This window comes from Mercenaria mercenaria, chromosome 8, assembly GCF_021730395.1.
Source record: "Mercenaria mercenaria strain notata chromosome 8, MADL_Memer_1, whole genome shotgun sequence".
NCBI lineage: Eukaryota > Metazoa > Mollusca > Bivalvia > Venerida > Veneridae > Mercenaria > Mercenaria mercenaria.
In genome coordinates this window covers 24,451,794-24,474,141 of record NC_069368.1, presented here as the reverse complement: position 1 = coordinate 24,474,141, position 22,348 = coordinate 24,451,794, and the positions used below count along the sequence as shown (strand labels likewise).

The 22,348-nt window shown below is 35.2% G+C and overlaps 2 protein-coding genes across 2 annotated transcripts in view; one reads left to right on the top strand and one right to left on the bottom strand.

The window, feature by feature from the left end:
• The window catches only part of LOC123565454 (uncharacterized), a 61,726-nt gene extending 58,541 nt beyond the window's left edge, over positions 1–3,185 (bottom strand). The window contains exon 1 of the mRNA XM_053549079.1: positions 3,130–3,185. The gene's annotated coding sequence lies outside the window, so the exon portion shown is untranslated. The remainder of the gene's footprint in view (positions 1–3,129) is intronic.
• Positions 3,186–3,398: 213 nt separating this feature from the next.
• LOC123522861 (very-long-chain (3R)-3-hydroxyacyl-CoA dehydratase 3-like) lies at positions 3,399–20,471 on the top strand. Its single transcript, XM_045300343.2, has 9 exons — positions 3,399–3,494; positions 7,210–7,326; positions 7,658–7,883; positions 10,244–10,357; positions 11,849–11,976; positions 13,051–13,163; positions 14,371–14,477; positions 14,965–15,096; positions 15,933–20,471. Exons 1-9 carry the CDS (start codon positions 3,411–3,413, stop codon positions 16,013–16,015), a joined length of 1,104 nt encoding a protein of 367 aa, XP_045156278.2. The 5' UTR covers positions 3,399–3,410; the 3' UTR covers positions 16,016–20,471.
• Positions 20,472–22,348: the final 1,877 nt, after the last annotated feature.

The window sequence follows — 22,348 nt, the reverse complement described above, 5'->3', positions numbered from 1 at the left end:
CTTTACGTTTAGCGGGTAAATTAGATACTAGATTTGTAAAATTATGTCCTTTCGTCAGATTGCCTTCCGGTTATAAGCGGTTTGATTGTCGTCTGCATCCTATGGCCTTAGGCAACGTTATCGGCATAGTTGACACGTTTTCGGAATACACGAGATGATAAACAGTCCGCTTTATCGATTTCTACTAGCCGACCGCGGGTTGCTTTCTCACTTGCCATAATTATGTACGCATTTGTTAAATAAGATAATCGCCAGTTGCAAAGCACCAAAATAAGTTTTTCCCTTTGATAAGAAAATAAAAATATTTTTTTTCTCTGGAATGCAATAAAATTATTTGAGTCGGGGCAATTTTTTCGGGTCGGTCGGTAAAGGTCAAACAAACTTAATTTTATTTTAAGCCTTAATTAAACAAAGTAAATTTTTAACCATAATACAAATCTATATTCCTATGTTATTTAATCATGTTCATTTTAATGATTATTGATTTACCCTATGAAAAAGATGCTAATCAGGTCACTTTCAAATCTGATTTGCAGTGTTGAAAATTCGCGGTAGTCCGATAGCCTGAGGCTACCAAATTTCAGCTCGGGCTACCGATTTTTCGCAGATACAAGCCTGACCAGGCTACCGAATTTTCCTAATTTGATTAAAATTCTTGCTAATTAAACGAGTATAGCGTTGTGATTTCATATGATCTCCATTAATAAATGCTAAGAAGGCATCACGCATCCTCCAGACTGAGGAACGCTTATAGAATTATTGTTCTTTTTTGCACTCTCATGTGCTGACAATGAAACGCAAAGTGTCAAAGACGTAACCGCAACGCTAACTGGCTGAATACAATTACCTCTAGTGTAACAGATAATTTGATTAGCTTTCACACTTCTCGCGAAAATCTCACAAGTACCTGAAGTAGGCAGAGCTTAAATTATGCTATCAGCGTTTGTGTGTGTATTCAGCACTCATTTTGACATCTTCCAAATTGCCAACAGCCAGAGTAACAGTAATTGGCGAGTGCGGATCCTAAAAAAATCGGCGTTAGATTTTAGATTTCGTTTGGCAAGGAGTGTCATGTCCGGTGCTTTTGGACTCTGGCTATGCTGATCTGGACTGGAGTATTTAGAGTTAAATTTTTTCGAAAACATAGCAAACGTATGTCTTTTTAATTCCTTCAAACATGCATAGAGATGTCTGTAAAACAAAATGTCATATGGTGCAAAACTTAAGTATTTTAAGGTGTTAAAGTTCGGGCTAGTGAAATTGGTGTCACGCTTGGAAAATTCCCTATCTGGTAGCCCAAACAGGCTAGTGGATTCAGATCTGAATTTCGTACACTGGATTTGAGTGATATTCTGATTTTTTAAGATATTTCTTAACTATGGCACCTTTGCCCCATATTTTTGGTCAACTTGTAACTAATTCATCTTTTTAAGTAGTTTTAGACCGAATTTGGTAAGATTAGCATGTTTCTCATAGATTTTATGTTGTAAATTATCCTTCTTACTTGTAGTCCAAATAATTGTACTCGAGAGTTGAATATCGTTATATTTTTTTGACTTGTCGATATCCGCCTCCGAGTACAAACCAGAAAAGGTAAAGAATGTGATAGCACTGTCCTCTTCTTTGCGTAAGTAACACCCAATGGAATCCGTTGTGCAGGAATTATGTTATAATAATGCAATGGATAAAAAAAAGAAATACATACATAGAAAGCCTCTAATTTTTCCTTTTCAATGATGTATATATTACCGAGATTTTTTGAGAAAAATTCAAACTATGGCAGTTAAAAAAATGCCAAGGTTTAACATGAGTGTACTATAACCGGGGTCCATTTTTCTCGGGGAATTTAGCTATTATTAAACAAGTGGTAGAGTTCTAATATTCTTTTATTCCATTCTAAATAATAATGTTATATCACTTTTCAATAACTCCATTTTATCAATTCATAGTACATAATAATTTATCATTCTCAAAGTTTCCAAAGTATTTCTTGCCTAAAATATTAAAATATCAATTTTGACTAATTTTGACTTTCCGGTGCCTAAAACAAAAACCTCAATCTAACTCCAATTCTAAACTGACTTCTTTCAACTTTCCCTCCAAACTCTGCAACATTTTCATTCACGCCCACTTCATACTTCAACCAATCACATCACACATGCATCATATTTCAACCAATCATATCACACATGCATACATTAAAACTTGACCAGTACTTGTCTACTCCAGTGGCTTATTACTTTCTGATACTAATTAACCTTACTAATTAAATTATTACCATATCAAATTCTGTCTGGAATATCTTTTGAAGTAGCAGACCAAATCAAATGCACATATGTTTAGCTATAATTATTTCTAGATAAGTAATAAACTGTAGAAAGGTAAGGGCACTCTGATAAAATAATGACTTAATGTTATTTTAATGATTCTCATAATAAAAATATATCTAAAATATAGAACTGGTCACATTACTACATATTGGAAAATGGCCGATCACCGGTAAACACATTACTACACGAAGCGTTTTCATTGGTCACGCCTCCGACCGCCATTACATGAAGACGATTGAAACGTTAGAGGTTTAAATTTTTTACAACAGAAATTCTTAATAAATATGTCCTGTCCTTATGTTTTTTATTTACTATATATGATTTAAAACAACAGGTAAGCAGTTTGGGCTAAAGAAAAATCGTGACTACTGATAAATCGTAATTTCAATCGACGACAGTTTCCACCACAGTTTTGATTGTTTCTTGTTGAGACCTCTAGGTAGACAAAGTAAAATATCAAAATGTAAAATCGGTCTACCCGAGGTCTCATTATTTAGACTATCTTACTTGTAGCTTATTTACTTTTGTTAACATACACTTGTTATATAGTCGGTTAAAAAATCTCTTCAGAGCTTATGTTATTTGTAAATGTCTTGCCGACTCAAAATAAATCTTATCTTATCTTATCTTAAGTTACCGTAAAGCTAAGAAAAACTTAGTACGAAGGGAACTAGGTACGAATATGACGATAGATTCGTAAGAGGAGTTAATTCTGTAGAACAGATTAAAAACGGATGTTTAAAGTAAATCCTATCAGATATCTAACTATTTATAAATATAAATGATACATGGCTCTTACCCCTTCAGAAAAGTTAAACATAAACATATAAAAAAAATCTGTTGTTTACATCCGACAAATTTCCCGCAAAAAAATAAGAACTCAAATTAGACGAAAATATCTTATTACTATTTTTTATATTTTTTTTTATTACCGAATAATTTCTAAATGTAATATATTTTTTATCCTATAATTTCAATAAAATCATATCAATACAAGTGTATTTTATCATTATCTGATCAAATTTTAATGAAAAAATACATATTTCGTATTATGAAACAATTCGGCCGGCGAAATTCAAGATGGCGGGGACGCTAAGGCCATTTGTGTTTTGGGGACAGAAAAACGATTCAATTTCCTTGAAGATAGATCTAAGAGATGTGACAGTGAGTGCAAATCACTCTCAGCAAACAGAACAATGCTATCAAATGATTTTATGTCATTGACATAGAGATTTTTTTTAGAATATCTTATTGCAAATTTTACTGAGGTATTCAAAGTGACGGCTAGACTTTAGAATCTGTCCGTAGCTATTCTCGTTATTTGGGCATTCTTTTATTTATCGATATGGTAGCATGGATATATTTTCCTCGCCAGGTTTAGAAAATGCGGGGGGTGTGGGGGGCAGCAGCCCCCCAATTATGAAATATACAAACTAAAAAAGTTCTTTCTTCATTAACACGAAATATACAAACTAAAAAAATTCTTTCTTCATTAACACGACTGTGGATTGGAATCATCTGTCAAGTGAGATAGTCGGCGCACAGACAGTTGAGGGCTTTAAGTCTGCCCTCCCTCAGTATTACTAGCGCACTCCCCCCGGTGTCCTACGCTGTAAAAGGCCCTACACCGTACCGAAGCAGAAGCAGAAAAAAGCCTTACCTTTATTTAAACCATACAGGTACTGGATATTGCAAATTATGCAGATTTTACCTACGGACAGATTCTAAAAGTGCTCCCAAAGTGACATAGGGCCAATTCGTTTCACTTACCAGGGACATGCAGGTCACGTGAGCGGCAAGATTATTTAAGATAAACGAAAGCTTCAGTGTACCGGCAGCCAGTGTACCCCGTCCACGTAAATTGCAAATAAGAAAAAAGATAAATTTCCAATTATCATGATTTTCTATCGCCCTTTTCAAAATGGAAGTGTCTAGGGGTACGGATCGGTATCAAGACGTTTCACCTCCTAGACGTTTCTCCCCTAGACTTTTCACCTCCTGGTTGTTTCATCCCTAGATGTTTCACCCCCTGATTATTTATAGTGATTAAATAGGTGTTAAATGATCTATACCTGTAGGATGATTTTGGGCTCTGAAGTAAAGACTAGGTCCTTTTTAAGCCCCTCTAGACAAGCCTGTTAGGGGTTTTCTAGGGGTACGGACCTCCTTTTTCTAGAGATTTAGGGTTATTTATATCTTAAATTTTGTTGAAAATGAAATAACAAGTAAGACTTAACCAGTCTTCACTTAAAACTTGGATCTAATTGGTTTACAGATACCAGCGTTCACCAGATTGTTTACCTTCTCTTTCAAAACCTAAATAACCGAGGAATTCCAAATGAATACACTGTTCCGTGCAGATTAGTTTGTTTTCAAATAAACTGTTGATAACAGCGAGATTAATGAATGAATCTATCTCTTAAATGAATTCTATTTGAAATTTAGCAATAAAATAAAATAAATTAGGCATAATAATATGCACCTATTTATTTTGTTATTTAACAAGGTATAATGATAATCGGCACGGAACTGATTGTTTAATAATCAATTAAGCGACATTAAGTAAAAGAAACTGTTTGTGAAAACGTCCCTTGTATCTCGTAACAGCTACCAAATGTGTGAAAAACATAAATACACTAAGGGTTAATTAGAAATTTAAAAAAAAGTTTTATCCCAACATATATAACATTATTTTGTTTAATCTTTATATCTTTTTTCCGCCAGTTCGAATCCTCGTGATTTATTTGGTGTTCCTCGGTTATTTACGTTCCGAAAGAAAATGTAACAAATCGGATGATTATTGTTAATCTGTAAACCAGAGGCAAAATGGCATATATGCCGCAAAAGTGAAACGAATTGGCCCAAAGACTCGCAGTGAAAGAGTGTTTGTCAATCTAATCTTAGGCATAATCATTCGGTACATTTATTTAGACAATAATGATGCATTATATCATTAAAGAAAAGTGTCCATAGACGTTATTTGCATGCTACAGGACGGACTTGTTTTTTTGCGATTTCAGATTTTTATTTCGTTGTTGCAAATGTCATCTTGTTTTCTGTCTGATTTTTATGCAGATAGAACAGTCCAACAGTTAATTACGTTTAGGAAATATACAGCTTTGAAATCCATGATTGGCTTATATCTTTTAACCGGTAATTATAGCTAATATGAAAAATGACAACTAACTTTGCTTGTGATACTGTTGACATAAAAGGTAAAGGTAAATTTTATTTACCGTCGCTTTGTGAAACAATTAACATAAGCTCTGTAGAGCTTTTGAGTGACCCTATTTTAAGAACAGTTAAAACCAATTATACCTTACCCCCAGCAATTTGCTAGTACCCATTTACAGCTGGGTCAACTGGGGCAGTCGTGATAAAGTGCCTTGCCCAAACACACACCGCAATGGGAGTAGTTAGGATTCGAACTAGGGGCCTTCATCTCCGTAGGAAAGCATCTTAGTCCTCTCGACCACTGCATTAATGCGGTGGCCAGTGTTTCCATATTTTATCAGATGAGATCATCAACAGCATCTTGTTGAATAATACAACACAGTATATGTTTGAATATTACCAACAAATGTGCATATAATGCCCTGTCTTCCAAGCCCACCTCCTTACGATTTATAGAATTTTATGCTGCATAATCAGTATAACCATTTTGCTCTGAACTTTATTATGAACAAGGCCTAACATTGTTTTTACTTGATTTATTGTTCAATTTGTGAAAGTTAACATTGACCAAAGGCCAATAACTGGCTAACTGGACTAGTTTAGAAAAACATGTAAGGTAGGGGTCACTGAAACAAGTCCCACAGAAAATTTGTAAGGCAGTTCAGGGTTGGTTGTGATAAACAGTACCTAATATTTTTGCTGAAAGATTTTCCACTCTATTTTACATCATCTGAATTGGGAAAAGTAATAGTACTCCATAAATGAGATTAGTTCTTCTCCAAGAATTTATCTAATTCTGTCAGTGATATTCTTAGGGTCACTAAAAGTGGTACCTCAAGGATATATGAAATAAGGCAAAGCCTCAAAGCGAGCTCGAAGAAATCAGGTTCAATTTTTAAAACAGTATTACAAAAAACTGTTCTCTACTCAAAAGAATGTGAAAATTCACAATAACCTATTTATTTGAAAACAGCAAAGTTTACATAATTTACATTCAGTGTTATCATACCTATAACAGCAAAATTAATATCATACTTAGCAAATTTTCTGGAAAGCCAGTGTTATGATGACATCTTTTTTTATTTGCCATTTTTTCGCACCTGTTTTAACATTATGTCAGACAGTATTTTCCATGTACTTTCCAGTGTTTTAGCTAAGTAAAGTAATCATTTTTTCAACATCCTGGAAAATAACCTTTCTTGCATGATTTTTGAGTGATAAATAATTTTCAGCAATCAAATGAAGTTCTGTATTCACTCTGGTCACCATGAATGTGAAAGTATACTTTCGGTACCCTAAAGCTCGATTATCAAGCTCGCTATTATTTGGTTTATACACATAAGCTTGTTAGTCCCCTACTGCTTGAAAACTAGCTAAAAAATTTCAGCCTCAGAAATGTTTATGTGCTGTTTTAAATCTCTTATCTGAAAAGAATCCTTAACCAGAAATCATGCTATAATTTCATTAGATGAAATGCATAGGACTCACCTTTTACTTTAAGATATTTCTTATCTCTTTTTTTGATCTGACATAAAATAATCCAGGCAACATTATCGGAGCACAAGCTATACACACGAGTTTCAAATAGGTCTTACTGTCTGCAATATTTTGTCTGCCATTGCAGTTGTGACCTGATCAGGGTATTCTTTATTTTGGAAACAATTTTTTTTATGCCTAAGACTACTCTTGTTTTGTTTTATTTCAGATTGATAATGTTAATTTGACAGAAGACCGCCTTGAAACAAGCTTTGAAGGTGTGGGTGCCCAAGGACACAACAAATATAGCTTTGAACTAGACTTTTATCTTCCAGTCGATACGGAGGTAAGATACATTACATAGTTCAGACAGGGCCTTTATTGTTACCGGTATGCTCCCTGAAGGGGGCAGCATATAGGCACCACCTTGTCTGTCTGTCCGTCCTTTCCACTGTTTGTCTAGTGGATAACTCAAAAAGGTATTGAATGTTCAGAATTGTAACTTTATACAATGATAGAGCTCATTGAGAACAAGTGATAAACAGTTACCATTCGGGCATTATATTGTTATCAGACTATCTATCTATTGAATGTTTTTAATCAGTTTTGACAGTTCTAACAAAACTGCAATATCCCTAATGTATGATTGTCAAGATTTTTTTGTTCTTTATATAAAGAATAGCAAAGTTCGTACCACAGACCGTGCAGTGGAGTTCAGCATAAAGAAAAAAGGTGCCGAAGTATGGCCACGTTTGACAGAGAAACAGGAGAAACTGCCATGGTTGAAGATAGACTTCGATAAATTTGCATTTGAGGATGATGATGACTCGGAAGAAGATGCTGAGAAGATGGCTGCTGAAGAGATAATGAGGAAGTTGGAAAAAGATTTGAAAGAAAATTCAGGTTTGTTTATTTGTTACCTTTACACTTATACGAAAAGTCATTTTACACAATCTTTAATCATGCAATACTGTGACATCATTCGATTTTATAGGCATGAAATTATGTGCTTTTGGCCAAATTTTGCTACAGTATTTGGTGGGGATATGAGTTCATGGCCTTCAAACATTTAAGATCAACTGAAACAGATTAGCACATCCATGAAATCCATGAAAACTTGCACCCACAAGTATCAATGATTTCACAATATTATGAAGCTTAGCATTTCCATTTGCAGAATTTGAAACAATTCCTCCTAAACCATTTTGCAAGTTTTAACTAAACTTCACAGGAATGTTCCTTGAATGATCCCCTTTCAGATTCCTTCAAATGTAGGTCATCCATGCAGAATACTGGTTGCCATGGCAATCAGAATGATAAACTTTAAAAAAATTCTAATCAGAAATTTCTGGTCCGATTTTGAAATAATTTCACAGCAATGTTTCTTCTACAAAATTCCTTATTTATAATCATTCTGTTTCAATAAAAAACATGGCTGCCAAGTAATTTTATGTTGACCCTTTACTAAATTCCTTCAAGCTGTGTTGATTTGTTTAAAAGCACGGCTGCCAGTGGGTAGATGTAGTTTTCTCTATATGACTGTACGGAAAACTTTGAAAATCTTCTCCTCTGAAACTACTGGCTTGATATTTTTTTCACAGCAATGTTTCTTGGGTGAGGATCTACTTAAATCCTTCAAATCATTCAGATTCTTTAAAACATCTTTGCCAGGGGTGAGGCTAGTTTTCCCTGTATGTCTATTTGGAAAACTTTGAAAATCTTCTCCTCTGAAACTGCTGTCCTGATTTTAAAACAATTTCACTGCATTGTTCCAAAATTATTCAAACCAATTGTAAATGTCAGGGGAGCAATCTAAGGCCACCATGGACTTCCTAATTTTGACAAAAATGTTACTAAAATTCCTTAAGAAAAGGGTGTTGGTCATCTTCCTAAGTTACCGTTACTGACAAAAACATGCAACATAAACAAGTACAAGTAACAGGCTGCGATTTGTACTTTTCACACTAAGTCATGTTCCATTTATGCCAACTTCATTAATTTGAAAAAAATATACTTATAAATGCTGTTTAAAAACCGCATCGGTAGCCTAGTGGTAGAGCGTCCGCTTCGAGTGCGGGAGGTCGTGGGTTCGATCCCCGGCCGCGTCATACCAAAGACGTAAAAAATGGTACTAGTAGCTTCCTCGCTTGGCGCTCCACATTAAAAGGATAGTGCTAGGACTGGTCAGTCCGGTGTCAGTATAATGTGACTGGGTGGGGTATCATGCCACATGTCTACGGCGTGATATTCCAGTGAGGCAGCACTATAAAGTTGGGCATTGTGCTCACTGCTACAAGTAGACACCGTGGTTTATATGACTGAAAAATTGTAGAAAAAGACGTTAAACCCGAACACACACACACACACACACACACACACACACATGCTGTTTAAAGTAAAACCAGAGGAATTTAAAAGCTTCATGTATAAAAACACGAAAGACTTGAAAAAAAAATATGATAAAATGTGGTCTACAGCATTTGTCATGCAGTAAGAATTTAGTTTTAACCCTTACCCTGCTAAATTTCTATAATGAACTTGTCCATCTTTCAAATTGGACAGTACCATTAACTGTTAAAAGGGGTGCTAACAAAAAAGATATCGATTGGATGGCGAACAGTGCAGATCATGATCTGTTATCTTGGTCTGCACTGGTTACAAAGGAAGAATCGCGGACTAAAAGTTAAGATTTAATTCCGGATATTTTATACAGATCTGTTGTGACAATCTTGATTTTGGTTACCATGGAGGATTATGGTTATATCTTATCAACATCAAGGTTAGTGCAAAACTATCTAGCGTGTTTACAAATAAAGATAAATAAAAGGGGGCTCCGTGCCGAGTGGTTAGAGTCGTTGACTTCAACCATTTGCCTCATCGATGTGGGTTCGAAACCTCATTTGGGCGTAGTAATCTTCAGTGAGGTAAGCCATCAGTGGCTTACGGAAGGTCGGTAGTTCTACCAGGTGCCCGTCGTGATGAAATTATGCACGGAGGGGCACCTGGGGTCTTCCTCCACCATTAAAGCTGGAAAGTCGCCATATGACCTAAAATTGTGTCGGTGCGACGTTAAACCCAACAAAAAAAAAAAAAAATAAAAGGACAAGGTTCATGTAAAATAGTTACATGCTCAGCCCTCAATATGTAAACAGTAAACACATTTTGTTTTTCATTTGACAAACATGTAATTCATCTCAAACATTTGTTCAACTTTTAAAAGGAAATTTTATTATGTTTTCATGAGCTTTGTTTTATGTTTGCAGTGAAATCAATAGACATGAAGGCTACATATTTGTTTACATACAATTTCCTACAGTTTGTTGGGTTCCTCTATATTGTGACTGTCTTGTCTTACAACTTCCTCAAACTAGGCTCAGGTAAGACATTCTGTGTTTCATAATCTTATGGAGTTATGGCCCTTTTTGTGATTTTCGTTTTAATCTTGTTCACCTTGCACTTATGAACTCCCAATATCATTTCTTAAGATGTGCTGAATTTGTTGCTTAGTACCAAATCACAAATTCTTAACGCGATGTGTGCATCTTGTCAGTAAAAAATAATGAATTTTTGAAAAGGTGAATATACTTAGTAATACTTACAGACTAGTGCTTAGTTTTATATCACGAAATGAATTAAATGGCATGACTATATGAATGTTAAATTATTATTTTGACGGACTGATACACATGCTCGTGCCAGTCCCTGAATCAAGATCAAAACATGAACTCACGATTTCTTAATATAGCCGTTTTTGCACAAACCTTAAATTTTACTCCCACAAAACCAGATGATTTCATAGTATTTCTTCCAGTGTTGAATTTATTTGATATTTAGCTCACCTGAGCATTGCTCAGGGTGAGCTATTGTGATCACGCTGTGTCCGTCTTGCATCCATGCATCTGTCCGTCATCAACAGCTGTGTTTAAAAGACATCTCCTCCATAACCACTGAATGGATTTTTATGAAACTTGGCATGGATGGTCCTCTACCAGAGTTGTTCAAACGGTTCCGCTTGGTTATACATAGAGGCAGCCAGAGCTAAAAATAGAAAAATCTTCTAATGACCTCTCCTAAACCGATGGTCCAATTTTGAAATAATTTCACACAAATGGTCCTTATGTCACCCTCTACAAAGTTTGTCCAAATTATATTGATTCGTCAAAAAACATGGCCGCCAGAGGGCGTGGTCACTTTTCCCTATATGTATATAGTGGAAACTTTAAAAATCTTCTTGTGTGAAATTGCTGGTCCAATTTTAAAATAATTTTACACATGGTCCTTGTGTGACACTCTACCAAGATTGTTAAAATTATTTTAATTCGTCAAAATTCATGGCCGCCAGAGGGCGTGGTCACTTTTCCCTGTATGTACATAGTGGAAACTTTAAAAATCTTCTTGTGTGGACTGCTGGCCCGATTTTAGAATAATTTTACACAAATAGCCCTTGCGTGACCCTTTACCAAGATTGTTCAAATTATTCCAAATTTATAAAAAAACATAGCCGCCGGAGGGCGCGGTCATTTTTCCCTATATGTATATAGTGGAAACTTTAAAAATCTTGTGTAAAACTGCTAGCCCAATTTAAAAATAATTTTACACAAATGGTTCTTGTGTGACTCTCTACCACGATTGTTCAAATTATTCCGATTTGTCAAAAAGCATGGCTGCCAGGAGGCGTGGTCACTTTTCCCTTTATGTATACCATACTTGTCTAAATTAGTGCCGTAAAGTAAAAAAAAATGGCCACGCCCCTGTTTCTGACATGTACTAACTATAGGCTTTTGTACTTATACAAACACATTTGAAGCCTTGTACACAGGTGAGCGCTTTAGGGTCAATGACCCTCTTGTTTTTGTTTTGTTTTTTAGTTGCAAAAGAGAAGGCATTTGAGATGGTAGGATACCAGATAATGTTCTGTCAGACAGCTGCGGTGCTAGAAGTTATCCATCCACTCCTTGGTTTAGTCAAAACAGGAGCTTTAGCACCTCTACTTCAGGTATCTGGCAATGAATAGATTTTATGCATTAGTGAAATTTATTGGTTATTGGGTAATGTTGTGACAGACATTCCAGACTTCTGGCCAAGTGACAGTGGTAAATCTCTTTCACTTACTAGAATCACTTGCAAGGACCTGCATGGCTCAGTGGTCTAGGTTGCTGACTTTGAATTATATGTACTTGCCTCTCACCACTTTGGGTTTGAAATCTTGTAGAATTTTTCCATGTGAGAAAGCAATGAAGCTAGCTTGTGGAAGGTTGTGGTTCTAACCATTCCTGAATTAATAAATGATCAGTTGAGAAGTTGTCATATGAGCCGCGCCATGAGAAATCCAACATAGTGGCTTTGTGACCAGCTGATTGCTAACGGTTTCTCTAATTTCAATAGGCTTTGAAAGCAAACAGCATGGATCCTGACGAGACTGCGCGAATGCGCAGGCTTATCTGGATCCATGCTGGTCGCAAACCCACTATGTTGGTTTTCTCATGGCACGGCTCATATGACCAATAACTGTGTCATTGTGATGTTAAACCTTTTTCTTGTCATTATGTGTGCCTGACTTGGATCTTCATGTTAGTGGTTCTACCCAAGTGTCAACACATACCTGTTAAATTCCAAAAGAGACACCTGGTGGCATTCTCTTTCACTGAATCTGTAAAGTTGCTGTATAGCCTGGACTGTGTAAAATTGACTTGACCAACTAAACCCAGCTAAATAATAATAAAAAAAAATCTGGCATACTGCCAGTTTATTAGAACTAAGTCCCTAAGATAGGGATATTGTTTTGCTGATACACTGTATATATATATATATGTTGGGCCATTTTGTTTCCAGTAAGGAACTAAGGAGTGCTTGGTCTAACAATATGATTTTACTTCATATGATAATTGCCTGTGATTGATAGATAGCCCACTATTGTTTTAGGGGAAAGTAGGTGATAGGTCAAGGTCACAGGTTTCAGCTTAATAATAAAGATGGCTTTGACCTACTTTGCCATTCATTACTTGTATTAAGGATTTAAAAAAACTAATTCTGTTACCATTTCTGGAACATTTGTGTCTTTTTATTACAGGTAGGGGGTCGAAATTTGATTTTGTTCTTGTTGGTACTACAAGATGTCAGATTACAGATAGCTCCGGTAGTATGGTACTTATTGATGACTTGGTCAACTGTAGAATTAATCAGGTATTATTCTCTAAATGAGCCGCACCATGGGAAAACCAACGTAGTGGCTTTGTGACCAGCATGGATCCTTGCTGTTTGCTAATGGTTTCTCTAATTGCAGTAGGCTTTGAAAGCGAACAGCATGGATCCTGACCAGACTGCGCGGATGCGCAGGCTGGTCTGGATCCATGCTGGTCGCAAAGCCACTATGTTGGTTTTCTCATGGCACAGCTCAAATAGTTTTTCTGTTCCAATCAGTTATTCACATTTGACCCATTCATTTCTGTGTTGGATAAAAGAGGTTACATATCAGGTAGCTTGAAAAGTTAACTAAACTTTAAAAGCCGTTGGCCGATAAAAGTAATGGCATGAAATTCAGTGCTAATAGAAGCTTCAGGTACACTGCTCTTCTAGATTAGTTGTTTCATTCATCTTGATCTGTAGGTCATCTCACCTAAATTGTCTTTATGCCAAAATTTTGGTTAGGCAGGGATGAACAGTTACATGTAGCCATTTCCAAGATGCCATCTTCTGTCAGATGCTGTCTTCTGTCAGACAAAATTTTGCAGCTTTGTCAAAAAGTATTTGACCAAGTGTAATCAGACATTACATGATTGTTATTCAACATGTGACCTTGTGGACCAGAGGTTTTGTTTAGGATTTTACTCTGTCAGACAAGACTTGCTGCCCTTGACTCTGTCAAATTTGCATAATAGACCTGAAAGTTTGTGTTGTACTTATTTCAAAAAGATTGATTTTGTCATGAAGTATAGAATAATATTCAGCATGGGTTTGTTTACTTGGATTATTAATCATAATATGGATAATCCCCCTCCCCTTCCCAAAAAGAAAAAAATCTTTGTAATCCCCCCCCTTCCACATCTCTCATCAGACATAATCTAGTGTTTATTTCGCAGCTGTACCCTTATTAAGATTTGCCGAAGTGAATTTCTGTGGTGCAATAGTTTGAATGACTTATTTGGCAAAAATACCCAGTCTTTCAGATATGTTGCCCTGTTTTACTTTCTGTGCATTATTTTCCATTGGGCAAGTGTCCCTGGTGTGGCTGAAATAATAGCTGAAGGGTCTTGGGTCTTCCAGGAAAGCAGCCGTGTTGGTATGATTTTAATCCAAAGCAACAAAGATATTGTTTAAACCCAAGAAACAAACAAAAATTCTTGCCAGAAGAAAAGAAATAAAAATTTTCACTGTTTTATTTTTTTTGCAGATACCCATTTTACATGTTTTCAAGTATAGGAATGGATGTGAAAATGATAACATGGTTACGTTATACAGCCTGGATACCTCTTTATCCATTAGGAATTCTTTTTGAAGGTAATTATAGACTTATAAAATGATAGTGTAATTGGGTTAATTTATTGGTTTCAAACCATGCTAGATAAGCAATGTTTGTTTATGGCACATACATGTACATCAGGTTCGAATCTTAGGTTGGTGTACTTAATGGGACGTAAGTTTTGAATAGCTTGTGATGCTACATTTAAATACTTTGATATAAGACGTTGCATCAGAAATCATTTGTCTTTCAATTTTGATTCATGTGGAGAAGTTTGCATTACTTGTGGAGATGAGGTTACTGGTACAGACTTCAGGAACATTAGTTAGGTAAGCAAGCAGCTGCCGTTACAAAAATGAATTACAGTTGAAAAATAGTGCTAAACCCAAAACACTCGGAGAACATTTGTAGTCCAAACTGCTGAAAGTGGACAATTTTTAACTTCAGAAATATGAAAAATTTGGTAAAGAGAACAAGGTAAAAAAAACTATGATTTGATAATTTAATAAATGTTGTATATTTCAGGTACCATAGTGATCATGTCTATACCATTGTTTGAAGAATCAGGGAAATTCAGTTTACAGCTGCCTAACTCGGCAAACTTTGCATTTTATTTCCCATGGTTTTTACATTTGTATCTTCTAATACTGGGGCTAGGTAAGTAAAATAAATTTCTTCTTCAGTTTTTCTAGTCGGACATACTGTTTTTCTAAAAGCTTACTTTTGAAGCGCATTACCGCAGTGGCACACTGTAGTAAAATAATCTTATAGAAGGCGTAGAATTGTTTAAATAAAGATTAATCTTCATGAGACTTTTTCTTTGATGTCAACCATACAGAAGATGTTTCAGTATAAAATCTAAGTTATGGCCAATAACCAGCCTGTTCTGCCTATTATCTCAAGAATTGTATCCCTTGTATAAGTCAAAATTGCAAAAAGTGTCAGTATCCATCCAGTAACTAAGAGTTTTTTCTATCTAAGGGCAAGTTCAATAACCAGTTAGATCATTAAATAAATCTAAATAGATCATGTTTGTTCAATAACTAGCATACGTGTTTTTTTTTTCTCAACTATACTTACACAGAGATTGTTCAGTATAAAATCTAGCCTAAGATTGAAAACCTGCCAGATCAGACATGTCCCTTCAATTATTTAAAATTGCCAAAGGGGACTTTGTCCTCTCAATGACTTAGGGTACTACATGTATTTGCAATTTGAACTTAATCAGGTGTTTTACTTCATAGAAATGATATGACTTTAGGCAAAATTAATTTTTTCCGGTATAACTGCATATATAAGACAAATCTTAGTTTGATCAGTGAGTTTTGTTCACTTTAATATTGATATCACTTGGCATCTGTGATTCTGTTAGTATGATGGGCCTTTATTACAACAATTTGGGAAGCTTGTTGATATTCAATACACACTGCTGTCTGCTTTGAATATTTTTGTTGTTGTATGTCCCATAAAATGTATTATTTGTCCACTTTCAGGAGGTATCCAAATGATGAAGCACATGCATTCACTACGTAAAAAGAAGTTCGGATCAAAAGATAGTCAGAAAAAAGCAGCATAGATAGGGTGATAGGCTTTAGATTATAGTAAATTATGTCCTAGCATTTCAGCACATGAGCTTGATGTATATTTAGGTCAAATTAAGCTCAGTTTCACCATTGAATGGCATTATTATTAAAGAAATATTTATGTGAAGTCAAATGAGGTCATGAATCACATTTGAAAAAAAGAAAAAATCATCTCCATTAGTATGTAACAATGTTTTTCTTCTTTTTTCTTTGTTGAATTACATTTATTGCTTGTTATATTGCATCAAAGGTTACATCATTTTATAAAACTATTTAAATCCATTGTAAAGTAACAAACTATATAAGGAATGTTTTGATATTCATTGTTCATAGCAATGTTGTTTGTTCTCTCATTATATTGGAGCTTGATTATAAGAAGTCTGCTGGTCATAAAACTGACATTTTTAATACAGAAATATCTTACTACCACCCTTGGTGACATTTAAAATTATGTAAAGTTTATATTTGGATCTTGCATTCATTTAAATCCCTGTTACAGAAAGGATGGATCAAATAGTTATCAGGCCTCGTGTTCACAAAACATTTTTCGATCTCAGCTGAGTTTGAGTTTGAAATTTTAATATCAGTTTTACTAAAACTTCAAGCTTAAATTCCAAATGAGACAGACCATCAGTACCGAATAATCATTTTAAAATAGTAATTAACTTAAAATTTAGTCTTAAACATGCTATTTAGATATAAATGAGAAATTAAGTTTCATTATCAAACTCAGCTGAGACTGAAATGTTTTGTGAACACGGGGCCAGAACACGGTTCCATAAATAAAAGGAAATGCTGTGTAAAACATGTTTAAAACAAGATTTTGCATAGGACCCTTGATTTTTAGATACATTATTCTGTGTTAATTATTACCTCTCTTTGAATGAAAATTCATGATCATATGTTACCATTTTGTTATATAATTTATGTCCAAATTAATGGTTACTAGATCTACCAGTAAATGTTTAGATAATCTTTATTTTTTTATATGCCAGTAGGGACATACTATGTTATGACGCCAGTGTCCGTCTGTCTGTCCATCTGTGCATCCGTTAGCAATTTTGTGTCTGCTCTGTAACTCTTGAACCCCTTGAAGGATTTCGAAGAAACTTGACACAAATGTTCACCACATCGAGACGACGTGCAGAGCGCATGTTTTGGATGGCTCGCTTCAAGGTCAAGGATGACCTTAAGGTCAAAGGTCATATGACTTTGTTTTGTTTCGATTTGTAACCCTTGTACTGCATGAATGATTTTAAAAAAACCTTTGTGGAAATGTTCATCACATTGAGACTCGTTAAGGTCAAGGTTAGACTTTGGTGTCACAGGTCATACCTTTGGGCATATAATGATCCGTATTGTGATGCTCTTGTCTTGTGGTTGTTCTGATGTGTATATGTTGTGCAAAAGAAATATTACAATGAAATAATGGGTAATTTTTATGCCCCCGAAGGGAGGCATATAGTTTTTGAACCGTCTGTCGGTCTGTCAGTCTGTCCGCAATTTTCATGTCCGGTCCATATCTTTGTCATCGATGGATGGATTTTCAAATAACTTGGCATGAATGTGTACCACAGTAAGACGACATGTCGCGCGCAAGAACCAGGTCCGTAGCTCAAAGGTCAAGGTCACACTTAGACATTAAAGGATAGTGCATTGATGGGCGTGTCTGGTCCATATCTTTGTCATCGATGGATGGATTTTCAAATAACTTGGCATGAATGTGTACCACATTAAGACGACGTGTCGCGCGCAAGACCCAGGTCCGTAGCTCAAAGGTCAAGGTCACACTTAGACATTAAAGGATAGTGCATTGATGGGCGTGTCTGGTCCATATCTTTGTCATCGATGGATGGATTTTCAAATAACTTGGCATGAATGTGTACCACATTAAGACGACGTGTCGCGCGCAAGACCCAGGTCCGTAGCTCAAAGGTCAAGGTCACACTTAGACATTAAAGGATAGTGCATTGATGGGCGTGTCCGGTCCATATCTTTGTCATCGATGGATGGATTTTCAAATAACTTGGCATGAATGCGTACCACAGTAAGACGACGTGTCGGGCGCAAGACCCAGGTCCGTAGCTCAAAGGTCAAGGTCACACTTAGACATTAAAGGATAGTGCATTGATGGGCATGTCCGGTCCATATCTTTGTCAACCATGGATGGATTTTCAAATAACTTGGCATGAATGTGTACCACAGTAAGACGACGTGTCGCGCACAAGACCCAGGTCCGTAGCTCAAAGGTCAAGGTCACACTTAGACGTTAAAGGTCATTTTTCATGATAGTGCATTGATGGGAGTGTCCGGTCCATATCTTTGTCATTCATGCATGGATTTTAAAATAACTACGCATGAATGTGTGGCACAGTAAGACGACGTGTCGCGTGCAAGACCCAGTTCCGTAGGTCAAAGGTCCTAAACTCTAACATCGGCCATAACTACTCATTCAAAGTGCCATCGGGGGCATATGTCATCCTATGGAGACAGCTCTTGTTCCTTATGATCTACCATAAACAATGTGAGATTTTACAGTGAGTTTACTGACCTAGAAAAGTTTCTGGACAGTCAAAGAATTTGAAAACTTTTCAATTTTGTCATTGGAAAGTTAGGGAAATGCATAAAAATACCTGCTTAAATTCTAGAGATGATCAGATTAGTAAATAAGCAGCAATAGAATATTTTCTTCAAATAGGAGTTTGGTAAAATGCAACTTAAACGCATTATATCTATTTAGTTTAGTAGGAGTTGCTCCCCTTGGTTAATAATTCTTGACACTTTGTTTTGCCTTTCCAAGTTCCTCTGTGGTCACTTCAGCAGAAAGTGACCCACTTCCTTTCTCAGAATCAATGAAAAAAATGTTTTCTGAAAAGTAGAGCAGTTAATGATTGACCAGTTTTATCTCAGACCCTATCTAAGAGCAGTGTAGAGCTTAGGTATTGCTCGATAATGTTTATCACTTGATTTTATCACTATGATCTTTAACCATTCTTTTTCACGAAAAAAGTTAAACTATAATTCATTGAGGCAGTACCAGTAAATGTGATTATTGTATTGTACATTAATATAAAGTTTGTATTTTCACATCTGCTATTTCTTAATTTCAAACTTCATAACATCAGTTCAGGATTACATTTTGTTTCCAGAATTTAGCTGATCATTTTGGTGTTTTCAGGACGCTATCAGTTATCAGATATAAAGAACAAAATCCACCCCACTCCCTATTTTTAGCTCACCTGAGCATTGCCCATGGTGAGCTATTGTGATCACGCTGTTTCTGTCATGGCAGCCAGGGGGCCTGGTCACTTTACCCTATATGTACATAGTGGAAATTAAAAAAATCTTCTTGTGTGAAACTGCTAGCCCGATTTTAAAATAATTTTACACAAATGGCCCTTGTGTGACCCTCTACCAAGACTGTTCAGATTATTTTGATTTGTCAAAAAAACATGGCTGCCAGAGGGCATGGTCTCTTTTCCCTGTATGTATCTAGTTGAAATTAAAAAAAAATCTTCTTGTGTGAAACTGCGAGGCCGATTTTAGAATTGCTTTACACAAATATTCCTTGTTTGACCCTCTACCAAGAGTATTCAAATTATTTTGATTTGTCAAAAAACATGGCTGCCAGGGGGCTTGGTCACTTTTCCCTATATGTATATAGTGGAAACTTTAAAAATCTTCTTGTATGAAACTGCGAGGCCGATTTTAAAATAATTTCACACAAATGGTTCTTCTATGACCTTCTACAAATAGTATTCAAATTTTTCTAATTCATCACATGTTTAAGAAATATTTGGATGATAATCTAGCAGTGAATTTATAATAGCCTTGTGGAAAAGAAACGATATACTTGCTTTCTCACAGTAGTTGATGTGTTTGATAGCTGTGTGTTGACAAGATCTCAAAGATTCCGTTGTAGAAATTTGTTTTAGTTGTTACGATTTCATAGTGTTTTCTGTTGTTTATGTTTTAAATGTTTGAGTTGTCTGTTTGTTGATTATAGCAATTATGCATAGAATAAAGGAAAATGAAAGTTTTATGCAAAATATTGTCTAACATAAGCATAACAAAAAAATCATTTACCGGCATGTCTGATAAACAGTAGCAAACCTTAATTATGTGTACATATTTTGTTGACATTAGAAAATAAATCGTCTGTATTGAAATTATAAAAAAAAATCTGTATTGAAATTAGAAAATAATGTCTGTATTGAAATTAGAAAATAATGTCTGTATTGAAATTAGAAAAGAAACCATCCACATGGAAATTATAAAATTTCTTGATTTACATTCAAATTCATTGCCTAAGTAAGTTTACTTTCTAATTTTCTGTTCTAATTTTTGTTCAGATGTCAATTCTTTTTAAATGATAAAAATGTGTTTGAATATGTCACCAGTTATAATTATGCATTTATAACGTTTGTGCAATAAATTGATACATTTTCATGCATGTTTGTCCTATTATATTCCATTTAGACATTTTCTCAGGGAAAAAAGTTTCATTCCCTATCAGTTCTCATGTTACAAGTATGTACAAGATAAAACAAGTATACATCAAGGGAATGGGTAATATAAATATGATGAAATACTGAAATAATCTCAACAATTTTTACCATGTACTGGGGACTCAGAGATAAAAACTTCTCTCTATTCAACAAACATCAAGAGTACATATTTTAATCTTAGTGTCAAAATTCACCAAGTTTGAGTGTTTCTTCATTCAAGAATTGTTAAACAGGTTTTGGTAGTTGTACATCATGTCATAAAGCTGGGCTTAAGTCGCACTGATTATGTCCTGATATGTAACTCAGGTTACCTCCCCTGCTGCCTGACTTGCAACAGACTGTGTAAATGGCAGAGAAAATAATGTGTGTTGGACTATATATCCATATTCTGTTTTGCAGAATAATTCTGTCCAGTTCACTTTTACTAAAACTAGAGTTATCATTAAAGGTGACTCGTACCCCGAAAGACTTTAATTAAAAGGTTGCAACAGAAATAAAAGCTTGAAACAGTACTTTCTGCATTCCGACTTGCAAGTCAGGAGTCAAAGGTAGACATACTGAAAAATTTAGGATATTTTCTAAAAATTAACTAGAGTGACTGTTTCATATAATACTTGATAACAATTTTAGGACGTTTTCTAAGTTGATAAAGTATTACTATTTTGTCAGACTTATGGAATTTGTGTCAACCTCTTTATGAAGTGTATGTATCAGTGTCAGCAGAAGATCCTATCCAGTGCATCTGTGACATTAATCCTTACCCTAAAATTACTAAAATGAACTTGTTCATCTTTCAATTTGGACAGTATCATTGGTGTTAAAAGGAGTGCTTACCAAAAAGATACTGACTGAATGGCAAACAGTACAGATCTTGATCAGACTGCACAGACATGCAGGCTTATCATAATCTACACTGGTCGCAAAGGCAGAATCAATCATGTCTAGCATGATAAGGGTTAAAAGGAAACATAAAGCTATAACTACCGGTGATTAAAACCCTGTGACACCGCTTTGATAGTGAGAATGGCGGTTGGATATCAAGTACTTAGGTAGTACACTTCGCATGTCAACTTGATGAGATAAACAACTGATGCTAGTTTAATAACAAGTCCTTCCAGCTGTTTGAAAGATGAGATCATGTAATAAAGCTCTTTGACCCAAGTGTATGACTTAGTCTGTTGACAAAGTGAATGGGTCAAACATGAACCGGATATTGTTATGGTGAAAATTTATATATAGTAATTGAAAATCCATTGCCTGTTTTTCATCAAAGATAATTATGCCTCTATTATTCTTTTCGCCTCTTATTACTGGCCTCTCACCCAATGAAAAATTATAATGAAATGTGCATTACTGTATTAATGAACAGCTATGAAACGCAAGTCCCCTTCAGCTCCCTAATTGTGATTCTCACAACACAATACAATTAAAACCTGCTAATATATTTTGAACCATCGAAGTCTTGAGTAAGATGAACAAGAGTAGAAACAAAGGCATGCATGAATATGACACTGTGGTGTTAAGTTAATTTTTCGGAACAACTACTTAACACCACAGTGTCATATTCATGCATTCCTTTTTTTTCAACTCTTGTTCATCTTACTCAAGGCTCTGATAGTTCAAAATATATTAACAGGTTTTAATTGTATTGTGTTTCTGTGACACCAAAGTCTATCATTTCTTTACCAATTCTATTATTATAGTTTGTGCAAAAAGTCTGTTTTTCAGTCTCTGCTGATACTAGATATACATGGTGGTCTACCCTTGACTGTTGAAGTTACTATAAAAAGCTTGGATTATTTATGAACAATATATTCA

What these genes read in the sequence shown, in the direction of transcription:
- LOC123522861 (XM_045300343.2), top strand. Translation starts at nt 3,411, where the DNA reads ATGGCGGGGACGCTAAGGCCATTTGTGTTTTGGGGACAGAAAAACGAT. An exon ending in ATCTTCCAGTCGATACGGAG is followed by an intron (nt 7,327 to 7,657) that starts GTAAGATACATT and finishes CTTTATATAAAG; the next exon opens with AATAGCAAAGTTCGTACCAC. An exon ending in TCAACTGTAGAATTAATCAG is followed by an intron (nt 13,164 to 14,370) that starts GTATTATTCTCT and finishes TTTTTTTTGCAG; the next exon opens with ATACCCATTTTACATGTTTT.